At 46.8% G+C, this 19,488-nt stretch overlaps 1 protein-coding gene across 2 annotated transcripts in view; it reads right to left on the bottom strand.

Moving 5' to 3' along the window:
• DPH6 (diphthamine biosynthesis 6) overlaps window positions 1–19,488 on the bottom strand; it is a 127,626-nt gene that overhangs the window by 77,615 nt on the left and 30,523 nt on the right. For both annotated transcript variants that reach the window (XM_069732510.1, XM_069732511.1), the window contains exons 4-5: window positions 5,172–5,245; window positions 4,793–4,911 (exon numbers count right to left, since the gene is read on the bottom strand). In XM_069732510.1, the coding sequence (XP_069588611.1) occupies window positions 4,793–4,911; window positions 5,172–5,245 (193 nt within the window). The remainder of the gene's footprint in view (window positions 1–4,792; window positions 4,912–5,171; window positions 5,246–19,488) is intronic.

Genomic DNA, 19,488 nt, shown 5'->3' with positions numbered 1-19,488 from the left:
TGAATGTCTACTGAGGCCAAAAATTCTCCCTTTTCCAGAGAGGCGATGACCGACCGCAGAGACTCCATCCGAAAGTGTCGAACGCGGACAAACTTGTTTAAGAGTTTGAGATCTAGAATAGGCCTCACTGCTCCATCCTTTTTGGGCACTACAAAAAGATTGGAATACAAGCCCTGGAATCTTTCTTCCTTTGGAACAGGAGAAATGACACCGCTGATACGGAGAGACTCTATGGAATTGAACAAGCTTTGACGAAGAGATTTGCACTTGGGAAGACGGGATGGGAAGAACCGGGGAGGAGGAAGGCAGACCAGCTCTATTTTGTAACCTGAAGATATGAGCTCTGCCACCCACTGGTCGTGGATTACCTGAAGCCAGACCTGGCGAAATAAAAGTAGACGTCCGCCTACCCTTTTGGAGATGCCCGGAAGAGGCCTCCAGTCACTTGGCCGAAAATCTTTACGTCCTAGATCCTCTAGATCTAGAAGACTGGGGACGCATTCTTCCCCCCTGACTGGCCGAATAAGGGGTCCGACTGTCTCGGTCCTGATTGGGCCGACCCTGCGCAGGAGAACCTGATGCTGGGGCCCATCTGACATAGCGAAAGGTTCTAAAGCGAGCCTGAAAATGGCGCCGAAAAGGCTGTCTGGCCCTCTGCTGAGGAAGGAATTTACTTTTCCCTCCTGTGGAGTCAGAAATGAGCTGATCCAGCTTTTCTCCGAACAAACGACCACTCTGATACGGCAGGGATGTAAGAGATTTCTTAGAGGTAGAATCAGCCCGCCAGGACCTTAACCAAAGGGCCCTTCTGATGGCAATAGCATTAGAAGCAGCCGAGGAAGCACAATCTGCCGCATCCAGAGATGCGTTAATCAGATAGCTACCGGCCATAGCTACCTGAGAAGACATTTCAGCCAGTTCTGCTGACACATTACCTTCCTGGAGAGCCTTAGATAACGAGTCAGACCAAGATATCATAGCCCTGGCAACCCAGGTTGCCGCAAAAGAAGGAAAAAGTGCTGAGCTTGAGTCCTCAAAGACGGAACGAGCCAAGCTCTCTATAAGACGATCCGTAGGATCCTTAATCGATGAGCCGTTAGGGAGAGATAGTAACGTGTTAGAGGCTAAACGGGACACTGGAGGATCTACAGAAGGATTTTCTGCCCAATCACTACAAAGTTCCGAAGCAAAAGGATACCTAGCCTTCAGAGCTCTTTGCTCTGAAAAGCGTTTGTCCGGGTGCTCACTATTGTGTCGAATGAGGTCCTCGAACTCAGGATGAGAGGAAAAAACCCTATGGGCCCGTTTAGACCGCTTAAATGAGACCTTATGATCAGAGGAAGAGACGAGCTCGTCTTCTATCCCCAAAGACTGATTGACAGCTTCAATTAGGCTGTCTACTGACTCCTGAAACCCAGGTTTATCAAAATTAAGAGACCCTTCTGACTCTTAGTCAGTCTCAACTTCACCGCTTTCTGCAGGGGAAGGAGAGCGAGATACGGAACTCCAGGATGCGGAAGCACCTGAGTGCCTGGGAGACGCTTTGCGAATCCGCCTTCCATGTGTCTGTCGAGTGAGAGCGCGCCCCCTGCAGGCCGCAGACTCCTGAGACCCCGAGGCCCTCTCTGAGACAGGCGGATTACCGGTCCCGACCGCCGGGGTCTGCAGAGATTTGATCGCTTCAGTAAGGGACGCCATGGATTGTGACAAGGACGTGACCCATTCCGGAGGAGCTACCACAGCATCTGGCTGAGGGACCGGAGCTGGAGAGACTACTGGAGGACTGGCAGGGGGGGCTCCTGGACACGTTCAGGGTCACAGGCCTCACAGAGGCGATTACTTTGGGCATGCGGAAAAAGGGCACTACAAGATACACAACTGGTAAAAAGAACCGTGTGAGTCTTAACCCTTCTAGACATAATGATCCGTAATGCTATACCCAGGGCCAGAGACTGGGAAAAAAGGAATGCTTCAGCCAGATGGAGCGAGAAGCACTTACCCAAGTCCTGTGTCCCCACGAGTACCGAGATGGATCCTCAAAGCATGATGCTGAGCCCAAAAGCGCTGTCTTATATGCATAGCAGGCCTTACGGGGGAGGGACCGCCAAACGATGCTGTGGCCTGGAGCAGGCCCGAAGCCGGGGCCTCAATTTTTCCCCCCTTAGAGCGAGGAGAGCCGGAACCGGAAGTGACACGCCGGAAGGGGCGGAGCCCCACAGCGCGGTCCGAAGGCCGGAAGTCCCGGCTCCAGGAAGCTGCTCCACGCCCGAAGTGGCCAGGCAGAGCCGATGCCTCTGGGGGGACAGCGGCGCCGATCCTAACGCCGCGCGCCGCCGGACCACGCTGCAGCGTAGCTGCGCCACAGCATCGCCCGACATAACGCCACAGCGCCGGACAACGCCGCAGCGCCACAGATCCAACGCCCCAGCGCCGGATCACGCCGCAGCGCAGTAGTCCCAACGCAGCAGCGCCGGACCACGCCGCAGCGTCGCCACACCAAGACGCCGGCCTCGGCAGCGCTGAAAAAAAAAAAAAAAAAAGGCACCGCACTCCCGGAGGACACAGCCGCCGGACCCCGCAGGTAATGCCAGGAGCCCCCCATCATACCGCACTATCGAGGGGTAGAACCAATGACGGTGCAGGAACCCTATCTCCATTATCCCCAGGATAAGGAGAGGGACCGTCCACCACCCCAGCTAACACCGCAAGGGTGTAGAATTCAGGGGGGAACACACGGACATCTTATGGGCACCTGTACAGCCTGGAGTCTAGGTACCTCAGGGTGGTCAGGGCTAAGTCCGGTGAAGAATCCCACGTCACGGGGAAGGATACGTGGAGAAAATCGCACGTACTTGTCCGTTGATGGTTTGGGGAGATCGGACCCTCAAAAAGGTCCGTCGCCCCTTCAATCCAAAGATGTTGAAAAATCGGGTCCATCGATCCAGGACCCAGAGATGTGCCTCCTTGAGACACTAAGCATAAACTGGAGTCTCTGGTAGCCAGTGTCAGGGTGTATACGATGGAGGAGGAGCTAATTTTTTTTTTTTTTAAGTTTACTTAGTGTCAGCCTCCTGGCGGCAGAAGCATACACCCACAGTCCTGTGTCCCCCAATGAGGCGAAGGAGAAAATAATTATTTTTGCATCGCTTTATTCTGAGGACTATAACTTTTTTATTTTTTTCGTTGATTCCACTTTTTGTTCGGTGGTATGATAATAAAGCGTTGTTTTTTGCCTCTTTTTTTTCACCGCGTTCACTGAAGTGGTTAACTAGCGGGACAGTTTTATAGGTCGGGTCGTTACGGACGCGGCGATTCTAAATATGTGCACTTTTATTGTTTTTTTTATAATTTAGATAAAGAAATGTATTTATGGAAACAATATATATTTTTTTTAACACATGTGAATATTTTTTTTTTTTAGTTTATAACATTGCCCCGGAGGGGGGGGCATCATGTTATAGGGTCAGATCGCTGATCTGACACTTTGCAGAGCACTTTCTCAGATCAGCAATCTGACGTGCAGGGCTGCAGGCTTACCAGCGCTTGCTCTGAGCAGGCGCTGGTAAGCCACCTCCCTGCAGGACCCGGATGCAGCCCCGCGGCCATTTTGGATCCGGGGCCTGCAGGGAGGAGACGCTCGATACAAGGTGAGCACATCGCCTTGTACCGAGGGTCTCAGGAAAGCACACAGGGAGCCCCCTCCCTGCGCGATGCTTCCCTATACCACCGGAACACTGTGATCATCTTTGATCGCAGTGTCGGGGGTTAATGTGCCGGGGGCGGTCCGTGACCGCTCCTGGCACATAGTGCCGTATGTCAGTTGCGATAGTCAGCTGATACCTGGCCGTGATCGTCCGTGCTCCCCCGTGAGCGCGGCCGATCGCTATGACGTTCTATCCTGATCCCGTCACTGGGAATTAAGTCCCAGGTCACCTTGACGGAATAGTACGTCATATGGGATTAAGGAGTTAAATATGTTCAAAAATAATATTTTATGACATATATTATCCTGACCATGAGTCTATGTTCACACCTTGGTCTTTGCTGCGTTTTTTAATGCAAATTAAAAGCTGCGTTTCACAGTGCAAATAAAAGCTATGTGATTTCAGAAATCTCACTCACACACATTGCTTTTTTTTTTCCTGACTGATTTGGAAAACTGCTGTGATTTTGCAAAGTGCAGCATGTCACTTATTTCAGAGTTTTTGCAATGTTTTTTCACCCATAGGAAACAATAGGTAAATGCAAAAAGGCAGCAAAAATCACAAGTATCAGATTTTGCTGCGTTTTTGGTGCAGAAAACTCAAACAACAGACACTAAACTGTATCAGCATGAAAAACACAGCAAAACCTGCTTTTTTAAGCAGCTTCTTTCCTGGCAAAAGAGCAGGTTTTGCCAGCAGAAAAAAACGCTGCAAAAATGCAACCTGTGAACATAGTAGGAGAGAGGACAGCGGTACTACAGGAAACCTTGATGTGTCACCCAAATCCATTATAGAGACGTGACATTTCAGACCCTCCTCGTAAAAATGTTCAAGCACCTCAAGTTACTAATATCCAAACCTAATAGGCCATTTTTTACAATCTATGCATAGAGAACACTGTTTAGTATTGGGAATTCATAGGTTTCCTCCCACACTCCAAAGACATACTGATAGGGAATGTAGATTGTGAGCCCCGATGGGGACAGTGATGATTATGTATGTAAAGCGCTGTGGAATATGATGGCGCTATATAAGTGAGTAAAGTGCTGCCAATAATAATAATATCATAATGTACAAGTCCCTCTTACCAAATGCAGCTACCTTGATGAGAATGGCATGCAAGCCACTGGAAATCATTTCATTCAACAGATCCTCTTGTTTTCGGCGCCAAAGGAAAGCAAGTGGCTGAAGGCCGAGCCGCTGACACCTGGAAGCAAAGTGCACCTTGTAAATGGTTAAAAGTTAGCTTCAAAGTCTATGGCACGAGTACATGTAATAAGGACAATGCCACAACACATCACCCTCCGCCATTAGGGATAGCTTGGAGATTTACATTAGGGGTGCACACTCCTCCTGGGCGGAGAACACTCTTCCTAGGTGGAGCACACTCCTCCTGGGCGGAGCACACCTCTTGGACAGGTTACTGCCTTCTTTTATAATAAACTTTGATGAATAGAAAAGTCTTACACGTTTTCCACCCGTACCCGCTGGTAGTCGGACAGGATAGCGCCAACTGACACAGAATCCACGGCCTCCTTATCCTTAAAAAAAAAAAAAAAGACAATTCATGAGTGGATATCAGACCCAATGAACATTCAAACACATAGTCCAGAAATCAGAGAGATAAATAAATGGAGAGAAGACCAGAGTTAAAAGGCTGTAATATATCTTGCATGGTATCTGGCCAAATAAAGAAGACACAAACTTATATCTAAGAAGTATACAGCCAAAGAATGGCCACAGAAATCCATGCATGTTACATTAACAGACGAAAGGGGTCAGTCATAAGCTGGCAGATCAATATATAGGAGATCAACTATAGCAATAAGCTATTTATACACCACAACCATCATATCCTCAATACAGGTGTCCGGATCCTTTATTGTGCAGGATTTTATTTTACCTTACATACTTCGAAAATGAATATTCATTTTCTAATTGTATTATTATTATTTATTATTATAGCACCATTTATTCCATGGTGCTTTACATGTGAGGAGGGATATACATACTGTATTTTTCGGACTATAAGATGCACATTTTTACCCCAAAAATTTTGGAGGAAAATCGGGGTGCGTCTTATAGTCAAAATATACTTACAAATACTGTGGCGGCAGCAGGAGTCGGGTGATTCTGCGGCGGTGCTGGTCCGCCGATCACACTCCCTTCCCAGGCTGGTGCGGCAGGTTCGGCAGTGGTGCTCTGTGGTGCGGGGGGCTCCGCTGGCATTTTGTGAAAGCCCGGAGGTCCCCGCACATCCATTGCTGCGATGGTGGCCTCTGGGAAAATGGCCGTTGGGGGCAGGACATACTCAGATTGAGATCTCGTTGCCGAGATCTCAATCTGCTGTAATGCGGTGGCCTCTGGGAAAATGGTCACCGGGGGCGGCGAATGCTCAGATTAAGATCTCGTCCCGAGATCTCAGGATGAGATCTCAATCTGAGTATGCGCCGCCCCCAGCTGTCATTTTCCTGGATGCCACCGCAGCGCAGCACTGGATATGCAAGGGCCTCTGGGCTTTCACAAAATGCCAGCGGAGCCCCCTGCACCACAGAGCACCACCGCCGCACCAGCTTGGGATAGGAATTCCCGGAGGCCACCACACCTTCCTCACCAGCCTGAGACAACCAAACACCCCATGTGACCATGATCCACCAGCGCTGCCTATCCCCCCTGGTAAGCTGAATTCAGACTGTAAGACGGACCCTCATTGGACACACTAATGTTTTTCCCTTATTTTCCTTCTAAACATTTGGGGTGCCTCTTATGGTCCGGTGCGTCTTATAGTCCGAACAATACGGTAATAAAAAACAAGTAATCTTAAACACCACAAGTCATGACTGGTACTGGAGAAGAGAGGACCCTGCCCGCGATGGCTCACAGTCTACAAGGGTTGGACAAGGATACAGTAGGCGAGGGTAGAGCTGGTCGTGTAGTGGTTTGGTGGATTGGGGGTTACTGCAGGTTGTAGGCTTGTCAGAGGAGGTAGGTCTTCAGGTTCCTTTTGAGGGATTCCACGGTAGGCGAGAGTCTGAAATATTGGGGTAGAGAGAGTTCCAGAGTAGGGGGGATGCACAGGAGAAATCTTGTATGCGACTGTGGGAAGTGGAGAGTAGAGAAGGACATCTTGTGGGGATTGGAGGTTGAGTGCAAGTAAGTACCAGGAGACTGGGTCACAGATGTATGCAGGAGATAGGTTGTCAATGGTTTTGTATGCCATGGTTAGGGTTTTGAACTGGAGTCTTTGGGTAATGGGGAGCCAGTGCAGGGCTTGACAGAGGGGAGAAACCAGGGAATAGCGGGGGACAGGTGGATTAGTCGGGCAGTAAGTTTAGAATAGATTGGAGGGGTGCGAGAGTGTTAGAAGGGATGCCACAGAGCAGAAGGTTGCAGTAGTCAAGGTGGGAGATGATGAGGGCATGGACTAGAGTTTTTGCAGATTCTTGGTTGAGGAATGTACTGATCCGGGAAATATTTTTGAGTTGAAGTCGGCAGGATGTGGAGAGGGCTTGGATATGTGGTTCGAAAGAGAGATCAAAGTCAAGGACTACCCCAAGGCAGCGAGTTTATGGGACTGGGGAGAGTGAGCAGCCATTTACTTTAATGGATAGGCCCATTGGGGGGGGGGGGTTGAGTGGGATGGGGGAAAGATGATGAATTCTGTTTCTGTTTGTCTATATTAAGTTTTAGAAATCTAGTGGAGAAGGATGAAATTGTGCACAGACATTGTGGGGTTCTGGTTAGTAGGTTGGTGATATCTGGTCCAGAGATGTAGATCTGTGTGTCATCAGCATAGAGGGGATACTGAAAACCGTGAGATTCTATGAGTTGTCCGAGGCCGAAGGTATAAATGGAGAAGAGCAGGGGCCCTGGGACTGAACCTTGTGGGACTCTGACAGATAGGGTGCGAGGTGAGGAGGTGGAGTGCGTGTGAGAGACGCTGAATGTTCGGTCTGTTAAGTATGACGCGATCTAAGATAGGGCAAAGTCTGTGATGACAAGGGTGTACAAAATGCAGCAATAATAAAATATTTAAGGAGACGTCCCACTTGTACACCCCTTTTCCTTATACAACATTAGGATGCTCTACTTTCACCAAAAGTAGAAAGCCAAGGGAAACTCAACCGTTTATGTGATCACCGATGAGCGGGAGTCCTATTGTCTATGGAACAAATCAAGATGGCGGAGTACAGCGCTTGGCTACATCCATGAGTCCCACAGACAATGAATGTGCAAATAAGTGTCCAGTGGTATCAGACAAGCAATGGGACCCTGTTATGTTTGCTAATGACAGGTGTTATGAAGGCAATCCAGAAACACAGTGTGCTTAGCGATCAGAGCGCACACAGTGATCTGACAAATACCCAAAAATACAAGAACGAGCTCTGAGACGTGGAAACTCTGTAGACTGCACACCTGATCCTATCCTAAACACAACTAAAAGCGGCTGTGGATTGCGCCTAACAACTACCTAGGCAACTCGGCACAGCCTAAGAAACTAGCTAGCCTGAAGATAGAAAAATAGGCCTGACTTGCCCCAGAGAAATTCCCCAAAGGAAAAGGCAGCCCCCCACATATAATGACTGTGAGTAAGATGAAAAGACAAAACGTAGGGATGAAATAGATTCAGCAAAGTGGGGCCCGATATTCTAGGACAGAGCGAGGACAGTAAAGCGAACTTTGCAGTCTACAAAAAACCCTAAAGCAAAACCACGCAAAGGGGGCAAAAAAAACCCCACCGTGCCGAACTAACGGCACGGCGGTACACCCTTTGCGTCTCAGAGCTTCCAGCAAAACAAAAGACAAGCTGGACAGAAAAAAAGCAACAAAAAAAAGCAAAAAGCACTTAGCTATACAGAGCAGCAGGTCACAGGAACAATCAGGAGAAGCTCAGATCCAACACTGAAACATTGACAAGGAGCAAGGATAGCAGCATCAGGCGGAGTTAAGTAATGAAGCAGTTAACGAGCTCACCAGAACACCTGAGGGAGGAAGCTCAGAAGCTGCAGTACCACTTGTGACCACAGGAGTGAATTCAGCCACAGAATTCACAACAGTACCCCCCCCTTGAGGAGGGGTCACCGAACCCTCACCAGAACCCCCAGGCCGACCAGGATGAGCCGCATGAAAGGCACGAACAAGATCGGAAGCATGAACATCAGAGGCAAAAACCCAGGAATTATCTTCCTGAGCATAACCCTTCCATTTAACCAGATACTGGAGTTTCCGTCTAGAAACACGAGAATCCAAAATCTTCTCCACAATATACTCCAATTCCCCCTCCACCAAAACCGGGGCAGGAGGCTCAACAGATGGAACCATAGGTGCCACGTATCTCCGCAATAACGACCTATGGAATACATTATGTATGGAAAAGGAGTCTGGGAGGGTCAAACGAAAAGACACAGGATTGAGAACCTCAGAAATCCTATACGGACCAATAAAACGAGGTTTAAATTTAGGAGAGGAAACCTTCATAGGAATATGACGAGAAGATAACCAAACCAGATCCCCAACACGAAGTCGGGGACCCACACGGCGTCTGCGATTAGCGAAACGTTGAGCTTTCTCCTGGGACAAGATCAAATTGTCCACTACCTGAGTCCAGATCTGCTGCAACCTATCCACCACAGAATCCACACCAGGACAGTCCGAAGACTCAACCTGTCCTGAAGAGAAACGAGGATGGAACCCAGAATTGCAAAAAAATGGAGAAACCAAGGTAGCCGAGCTGGCCCGATTATTAAGGGCGAACTCAGCCAACGGCAAAAAGGACACCCAATCATCCTGGTCTGCAGAAACAAAACATCTCAGATATGTTTCCAAGGTCTGATTGGTTCGTTCGGTCTGGCCATTAGTCTGAGGATGGAAAGCCGAGGAAAAGGATAGGTCAATGCCCATCCTACCACAAAAGGCTCGCCAAAACCTTGAAACAAACTGGGAACCTCTGTCAGAAACAATATTCTCAGGAATGCCATGCAACCGAACCACATGCTGAAAGAACAAAGGTACCAAATCAGAGGAGGAAGGCAATTTAGCCAAGGGCACCAGATGGACCATTTTAGAAAAGCGATCACAGACCACCCAAATGACTGACATCTTTTGAGAAAGGGGAAGGTCAGAAATTAAATCCATCGAAATATGTGTCCAAGGCCTCTTTGGGACCGGCAAGGGCAAAAGCAACCCACTGGCACGAGAACAGCAGGGCTTAGCCCTAGCACAAATCCCACAGGACTGCACAAAAGTACGTACATCCCGTGACAGAGATGGCCACCAGAAGGATCTAGCCACTAACTCTCTGGTACCAAAGATTCCAGGATGACCAGCCAACACCGAACAATGAAGTTCAGAGGTAAGTTTATTAGTCCACCTATCAGGAACGAACAGTTTCTCTGCTGGACAACGATCAGGTTTATTCGCCTGAAACTTTTGCAGCACCCGCCGCAAATCAGGGGAGATGGCAGACACAATGACTCCTTCCTTGAGGATACCCGCTGGCTCAGATAAACCCGGAGAGTCGGGCACAAAACTCCTAGACAGAGCATCCGCCTTCACATTTTTAGAGCCCGGAAGGTACGAAATCACAAAGTCGAAGCGGGCAAAAAATAACGACCAACGGGCCTGTCTAGGATTCAAGCGCTTGGCAGACTCGAGATAAGTCAAGTTCTTATGATCAGTCAATACCACCACGCGATGCTTAGCTCCTTCAAGCCAATGACGCCACTCCTCGAATGCCCACTTCATGGCCAGCAACTCTCGATTGCCCACATCATAATTACGCTCAGCGGGCGAAAACTTCCTGGAAAAGAAAGCACATGGTTTCATCACTGAGCAATCAGAACCTCTCTGTGACAAAACCGCCCCTGCTCCAATCTCAGAAGCATCAACCTCGACCTGGAACGGAAGAGAAACATCTGGCTGACACAACACAGGGGCAGAACAAAAACGACGCTTCAACTCCTGAAAAGCTTCCACAGCAGCAGAAGACCAATTAACCAAATCAGCACCCTTCTTGGTCAAATCGGTCAATGGTTTGGCAATGCTAGAAAAATTACAGATGAAGCGACGATAAAAATTAGCAAAGCCCAGGAACTTTTGCAGACTTTTCAGAGATGTCGGCTGAATCCAATCCTGGATGGCTTGGACCTTAACTGGATCCATCTCGATAGTAGAAGGGGTAAAGATGAACCCCAAAAATGAAACTTTCTGCACACCGAAGAGACACTTTGATCCCTTCACAAACAAAGAGTTAGCACGCAGGACCTGAAAAACCATTCTGACCTGCTTCACATGAGACTCCCAATCATCAGAGAAGATCAAAATGTCATCCAAGTAAACAATCAGGAATTTATCCAGATACTCACGGAAGATGTCATGCATAAAAGACTGAAACACAGATGGGGCATTGGCAAGTCCGAACGGCATCACTAGATACTCAAAATGACCCTCGGGCGTATTGAATGCAGTTTTCCATTCATCTCCTTGCCTGATTCTCACCAGATTATACGCACCACGAAGATCTATCTTAGTGAACCAACTAGCCCCCTTAATCCGAGCAAACAAGTCAGATAACAATGGCAAGGGATACTGAAATTTAACAGTGATCTTATTAAGAAGGCGGTAATCAATACACGGTCTCAGCGAACCATCCTTCTTGGCTACAAAGAAGAACCCTGCTCCCAGTGGTGATGACGATGGGCGAATATGTCCCTTCTCCAGGGATTCCTTCACATAACTGCGCATAGCGGCGTGTTCGGGCACGGATAAATTAAATAATCGACCTTTAGGGAATTTACTACCAGGAATCAAATTGATAGCACAATCACAATCCCTATGCGGAGGTAGAGCATCGGACTTGGGCTCTTCAAATACATCCTGATAATCAGACAAGAACTCTGGGACCTCAGAAGGGGTGGATGACGAAATCGACAAAAATGGAACATCACCATGTACCCCCTGACAACCCCAGCTGGATACCGACATGGAATTCCAATCCAATACTGGATTATGGGTTTGTAGCCATGGCAACCCCAACACGACCACATCATGCAGATTATGCAACACCAGAAAGCGAATAACTTCCTGATGTGCAGGAGCCATGCACATGGTCAGCTGGGCCCAGTATTGAGGTTTATTCTTGGCCAAAGGTGTAGCATCAATTCCTCTCAATGGAATAGGACACCGCAAAGGCTCCAAGAAAAACCCACAACGTTTAGCATAATCCAAATCCATCAGATTCAGGGCAGCGCCCGAATCCACAAACGCCATGACAGAAAACGACGACAAAGAGCATATCAAGGTAATGGACAGAAGGAATTTGGACTGTACAGTACCAATGACGGCAGACCTAGCGGACCGCTTAGTGCGCTTAGGACAATCAGAAATAGCATGAGTGGAATCACCACAGTAGAAACACAGACCATTCAGACGTCTGTATTCCTGCCGTTCAACTCTAGTCATAGTCCTATCGCACTGCATAGGCTCAGGTTTAACCTCAGGCAGTACCGCCAAATGGTGCACAGATTTACGCTCGCGCAAGCGTCGACCGATCTGAATGGCCAAAGACAAAGACTCATTCAAACCAGCAGGCATAGGAAATCCCACCATGACATCCTTAAGAGCCTCAGAGAGACCCTTTCTGAACAAAGCTGCCAGCGCAGATTCATTCCACTGAGTGAGTACTGACCATTTCCTAAATTTCTGACAATATACTTCTATATCATCCTGACCCTGGCACAAAGCCAGCAAATTTTTCTCAGCCTGATCCACTGAATTAGGCTCATCGTACAGCAATCCGAGCGCCAGGAAAAACGCATCGACACTACTCAATGCAGGGTCTCCTGGCGCAAGAGAAAATGCCCAGTCTTGAGGGTCGCCGCGCAAAAAAGAAATAATAATCAAAACCTGTTGAATAGGATTACCAGAAGAATGAGGTTTCAAGGCCAGAAATAGCTTACAATTATTTTTGAAACTTAGAAACTTAGTTCTATCTCCAAAAAACAAATCAGGAATAGGAATTCTTGGTTCTAACATAGATTTCTGATCAATAGTATCTTGAATTTTTTGTACATTTATAACGAGATTATCCATTGAAGAGCACAGACCCTGAATATCCATGTCCACACCTGTGTCCAGAATCACCCAAATGTCTAGGGGAAAAAAAAAAAAAAGTGAACACAGAGCAGAAAAAAAAAAAAATGATGTCAGAACTTTTTCTTTCCCTCTATTGAGAATCATTAGTTTGGCTCCTTGTACGGTTATGTTTGCTAATGACAGGTGTTATGAAGGCAATCCAGAAACACAGTGTGCTTAGCGATCAGAGCGCACACAGTGATCTGACAAATACCCAAAAATACAAGAACGAGCTCTGAGACGTGGAAACTCTGTAGACTGCACACCTGATCCTATCCTAAACACAACTAAAAGCGGCTGTGGATTGCGCCTAACAACTACCTAGGCAACTCGGCACAGCCTAAGAAACTAGCTAGCCTGAAGATAGAAAAATAGGCCTGACTTGCCCCAGAGAAATTCCCCAAAGGAAAAGGCAGCCCCCCACATATAATGACTGTGAGTAAGATGAAAAGACAAAACGTAGGGATGAAATAGATTCAGCAAAGTGGGGCCCGATATTCTAGGACAGAGCGAGGACAGTAAAGCGAACTTTGCAGTCTACAAAAAACCCTAAAGCAAAACCACGCAAAGGGGGCAAAAAAAAACCCACCGTGCCGAACTAACGGCACGGCGGTACACCCTTTGCGTCTCAGAGCTTCCAGCAAAACAAAAGACAAGCTGGACAGAAAAAAAGCAACAAAAAAAAGCAAAAAGCACTTAGCTATACAGAGCAGCAGGTCACAGGAACAATCAGGAGAAGCTCAGATCCAACACTGAAACATTGACAAGGAGCAAGGATAGCAGCATCAGGCGGAGTTAAGTAATGAAGCAGTTAACGAGCTCACCAGAACACCTGAGGGAGGAAGCTCAGAAGCTGCAGTACCACTTGTGACCACAGGAGTGAATTCAGCCACAGAATTCACAACAGGACCCCCAGGAAGCATACATTCAGATATTTCCCGGGAATAGATAGGTACAGGACCTATAATAAATATTAATAAGAAGCTATTTAGATTAAACCTCAGATAAAAATGAAAATATATACTGTATATAAAAAAGTTGTGTTTTTTTTTTTAAAAAGTAACTGCAAAATGTAATTATATGATAGATTGGTAAACTGTTACTGCCTGTCTACTACAAACCTCCTGACCACAGCGGCAGTGCAGCATCTGAAAGCACTAAAGCCTCATGTGGCATTGCAGACCCTAAATCCGGTGATCTCTGGAGATGGACTTGTAACCTTGAGATTTGTTGATATTTTTCAACAATTTCGGATCTCAAGTCCTCAAACAGTTCTCTCCTCCTCTTTCTGTTCTCCATGCTTAATGTGTGTCATGGGGTCCTTCTCCGGTATCACACAATCAACAGAGCTAGAGTATAGTAAACAATTCCAAGACCTTTATTTAGGCAAAAATACGAAAGGTCCATATACAATCTACCACACAATGGATAAGATAGTCCAGAACACGAATGCAGTTCAGTAACAGGATAAAAGTCCAATAATCCAGCAGAGAGAGGATCACATAGTCCATATACTCTTCTTTCTCTCTGAGGTGCTGTGAACCCATCATCATTCCACACAGGACTGACTTCCCAGCTCATGTCCTCCCCAGCCCCCTCCTTATGTCCAGGGGTAGTCAGACAGGTTGGGGTGGTTTTCAGGCCTCCCAGACCTGACAAAGGTGACTTGGGGATTAAGGCAATACAGGGGGTCATTGTTTCAACAAGATAGTTCAATATGTCGTTAGCATATTAGCAAACAGGTTTATTCACTGACCCTGTGAGAAGAAGACAATACAGTACTGTGGGGACTGATATCAGATGGCAACCACAGCCATTCATCAATTAGCAAATAACTCATCCTACAAGAAAACACCAAAATGATACCCACATAACATATCACACAATCACAACCTCTCCCCCCTCATAATAAGTGAGCACGCTATGAGGTCTACACAGACCTCTGGCCTGCACACTTTAGTCCACTTTGCTCCACTGTTTATAGTTCCCTGTACAGTGGCAGAGGTTGCAATAATCATGAGCACTTGTTGTTCATAAATTCCCAGGTCCTGGATTTACGGTTATACCAGGTTTTTTTGTCTGGACTGGGCCGTTCTGAACTCTAGAACGTAAGGAATGATAGGCATTCAGGTGCCTGCGAAATCACCCTCCAATTGTTCTTTCAGAAGAGTGAGAGGCCCACGGACCTTCCGGAGAAACAGATTGCTCCCCGGTGAGGTCCGGATGTCGTGGTGCTTGAAGGGCCTGTAGTCTGGCGACTGCTCCCACAAAATCCACAAAAGGACACTGTAACTCCCCAATGTCATTTCCAAGGAGGATATCTGCAGGACGTCCTCCCATAACTCCAATCCAACACAGTTTTTCTCTAAAACCATAATCCAAATGTACCAAAGCTCGCTGTATATATTTGCGGACACCCCCCGCCAGGACAATGGGAAATTCCGGACCCTGGTGAATGGCCTTGGGTCGAACCACACGGGGGTCAGCGATAGTCAGGAATGCCCTGTGTCTCTAAATCCCGACACTTTGTATCCATCAATTAAAACATCCTGCAGGTGGCTTTGCCATTGCTCCGGGTAGCTAAAGGACAAAGGACAGAGTCCGTACACTCCAGGAGGGGTATCTATGGTGCAGTGGTCGGTGGTTCACTCTGGTGGGGGTGGTGGTAGCTCTTCCTCAGGCAAGATGGATTGCACAAGATGCACTGGACGAGGTGGGGCTGCGTGGGGCTCCCTCCATATCCTTGACTGCAAATGTCCAAGTTTCCCACACCCGTAACATCTCCTCTCTGTGATACCCCCAGGTCGTGGTCAGAACTGTTGAGGCCCAGGATTGTGAGGCATGATTGTCATCGGCTTGCGACTAGGTGGAAGGGCAGATATAATCAGAGGGGAACAGGGCATGGGAGCAGGCCGTGGTTCATTTTCCAGAAGCCTCCTCCATTGCGGTCGGGTAGTAAGGGCTTCATCGGCCAGGGCGGCAGCTCTATCAATGGTACACGGCGTGCGCTCCCGAACCCATTCCTGTACCTATGCGGGGCACTTGGCAAGAAATTGTTCTGTGAGGAACGCCTGTATAACATCTTCCACAGTAAAGGCGTTTTCTGCTTCCAGCCATCTCCGACATGCCTGGGACATCTTATGTGCATACATCCTAAATGATCCCCCCATAGTGCATGGGAGGTCCTGGAACTTGGCCTTTATGAGTCTGGGGTGATAGCATGGTAATCCAGGATAGTCTGCTTTACATAGTTATAATCCTGATTCCGCTGTGAGTCAATGGTTCGGTAAGCCTCCGCCATGCTACCGTTCAGGAGTCCCACTAACAAACGCATCCAGCCAGAGTGGGGAACCTCCATCACAGCACACTGCTGCTCATAGTCCTTGAAGAACCCCTCCACATCTCCAGAAGCCTCATCAAATCGCTTAAACTCTGTTTGGGAGATACGTACATGCTCCCGGATCGTTGGGTTTACACTCCGCATTGCGTTACGCCCTCTTTCAAGCTCCATTGCTTCTTGTCTCTGCTGTGCCCGGTGGGCAGCCTCCTCCTTGTACTCCTGAGAGATGCCTGGGCCCAGAACCGCCATCTCTTCTTCGTACCACACCACCCATTGACTTTTTGGGTGAGGGTCCTAGTCTCCTGGGCTTGTCCTTCAGACATATGGGAGTAGGTGTTCTGGCTAGCATCCACCAGTAGATCAATTAAGGCCTCTTTAGTCAGTCCCTGGTAGTTCAGGCCCAGGTCTCTGGCTCTCTCCTGTAAACTGAATACAGTCCAATTTCTGTACTCACTCTGTGGGTGGTTCTCCATTTTGTTACGCTCTGTTGATCCCACCGCTTGCCACCAGTTGTCACAGGGTCCTTCTCCGGTATCACACAATCAACAGAGCTAAAGTATAGTAAACAATTCCAAGACCTTTCTTTAGGCAAAAATACAAAAGGTCCATATACGATCCACCACACAAAGGATAAGATAGTCCAGAACACGAATACAGTTCAGTAACGGGATAAAAGTCCAACAATCCAGCAGAAAGAGGATCACATAGTCCATATACTCTTCTTTCTCTCTGAGGTGCTGTGAACCCATCACAATTCCACACAGAACTGACTTCCCAGCTCCTGTCATCCCCAGCCCCCTCCTTATGTCCAGGGGTAGTCTGACAGGTTGAGGTGGTTTTCAGGCCTCCCAGACCTGACAAAGGTGCCATGGAGATTAAGGCACTACAGGGGGTCATTGTTTCAACAAGCTAGTTCAATATGTGATTAGCATATTAGCAAACAGGTTTATTCACTGACCCTGTGAGAAGACAACAATACAGTACTGTGGTGGCTGATATCAGATGGCAACCGCAGACATTCATAAATTAGCAAATAACTCATCCTACAAGAGAACACCATGAAAATACCGTAAGTAAAATAGAAATATACACAAAAATGATACCCACATAACATATCACACCATCACAGTGTGGCACACACAGACACAATACAAAGATTGAGTGAACTTCTCTCCTTTTATCTGGTTTCAGGTGTGATTTTCATATTGCCCACACCTGTTACTTGCCAAAAGCGGATTTGAATGAGCATCATATGATTGAAACCCACAATTTTGGAAAGTTGCCAGCAATTTTAAGAACCACTTTTGGGGTTTAGTGCGAAATTATGACCAATTTGCCTTTTTTTCCTCGTGTTGTCCCAATACACACAAAGGAAATAAACATCTGTATAAAAAAACGTGTAATTGCAATAATTTTCTGGGAGAAATACTACATTTTCCAGAACAATTTTAAGGGTGCCAACACTTTCGGCCATGACAGTATATATTGTAAACGCTCTGATGAATGATTCCAGTAGTTCTGGACAAACCGCCTGAACTTTGAGAAACACCTAATATAAAAATCTATCAATCAAAAACTTTGCAAGTAAGTACTCTGCCCACAATATGGTTGTAAAAAGAAACTAAGACCTGACATGTGTAGCAGGAGCTAAATTATCAACTTCAGGGACATACAGTTAAGTCCATATATATTTGGACAGAGACAACATTTTTCTAATTTTGGTCATAGACATTACCACAATTAATTTTCAACAAAACAATTCAGATGCTGTTGAAGTTAGGAGTTTCAGCTCCGTAACATGTGCCACCCTGTTTTTAAAGGGACCAAAAGTAATTGGACAGATTCAATAATTTTAAATAAAATGTTCATTTCTAGTACTTGGTTGAAAACCCTTTGTTGGCAATGACTGCCTGAAGTCTTGAACTCATGGACATCAATGGATTTTCAACCAAGTACTAGAAATGAACATTTTATTTAAAATTATTGAATCTACCCAATTACTTTTGGTCCCTTTAAAAACAGGGTGGCACATGTTAAGGAGCTGAAACTCCTAAACCCTTCATCCAATTTTAATGTGGATACCCTCAAATGAAAGCTGAAAGTCTGAACTTCAACTGCATCTGAATTGTTTTGTTTAAAATTCATTGTGGTAATACCTATAACCAAAATTAGAAAAATGTCTCTGTCCAAATATATATGGACCTAACTGTAAAACATGCCTTGGATAACTGTTGGCTGAATGCTTGTTCCGCTATCTCTCCTGACAACCCCATTAGTGATGAGAAGGCGTGCTCGGATAAGGCGTAAACTGAGCATGCTCATGTCCTAATTGAGTATTTTCAACGTGCTCAAAAAAAAAAAAATGTTCGAGTTGCCAACCCTGCTACATGGCTACCACTGAGCCACCATACAGTGCTAACCACTGAGCCACGGTGACCTTCAAAAGGCTTTTTGTATCATTTCTCTGACTTCTGAATATCTGCAGGATTGTCTCAGAATGCCTGGGCAATACTGCAACAATGTGACAATTTATGAGACAGTAATGCAATTATTAGCCAGAGACGCCACTCCCCAATTACGTGTCCCTCTAATTCCTCGCTCTCTCCCAACCATGAAATTGTCCATGGGAGAAATTAGCTGCAATACTTTAGAGTTTAATTGGCAAATAACACAACCTGTAATTATAGGCAGAAATGTAATATTAATGAGAAATAAAGAAAAAAACTTTTAACAGTAAATTACCTTGCAGCCGTTATCAATTTCCTTAAACTGCGGGTCCTTAGGATAAACTCCTTCCCCCCTGCAGAGAAGTAGGTAATTTTTCTCTGCCTGATAAACACAGCCATTAAACGTGGCGTGTATCACAAACCTCCCCACTTTCCTTTAAATGAAAACGTCGTGTAGCCTCGGGGGGCCTCTGTCTGACTTGATCCCAATGTGTCAGTTAATCAGATAAAAAAATAAATAAATGAAATAATCATCAAGTCAGAACCACAAACAGCCCGAGGGAGGCGGGAGACGGAGGAGCAAGGGAGGGGGGCAAACTTATTAAGATTTGGAAGCGGCAAACAAAACAAGACATCCGGATGATGTTACAGCATGTGGAGGTTACTGATCGGCCGGGGACCACGCTGGCGACTCTCCCGCCTGCACACCTTCCACTGGGGCTGCCCCTCTTCCTACCCCCAGTAGGGGTTACACAAACACATTAACCTTTCTGCTGCTGGTCAAATCGCAGGGTCTTTGTAACAGTGTTTTAGGCCTTTCCAACAAAGCTACAGCAGATGCCTTTATTCTGGCATTTTGATGGAG

Source organism: Ranitomeya imitator, chromosome 1, assembly GCF_032444005.1.
Source record: "Ranitomeya imitator isolate aRanImi1 chromosome 1, aRanImi1.pri, whole genome shotgun sequence".
Classification (NCBI taxonomy): domain Eukaryota; kingdom Metazoa; phylum Chordata; class Amphibia; order Anura; family Dendrobatidae; genus Ranitomeya; species Ranitomeya imitator.
This window is presented reverse-complemented; position numbering and strand designations above follow the sequence as displayed.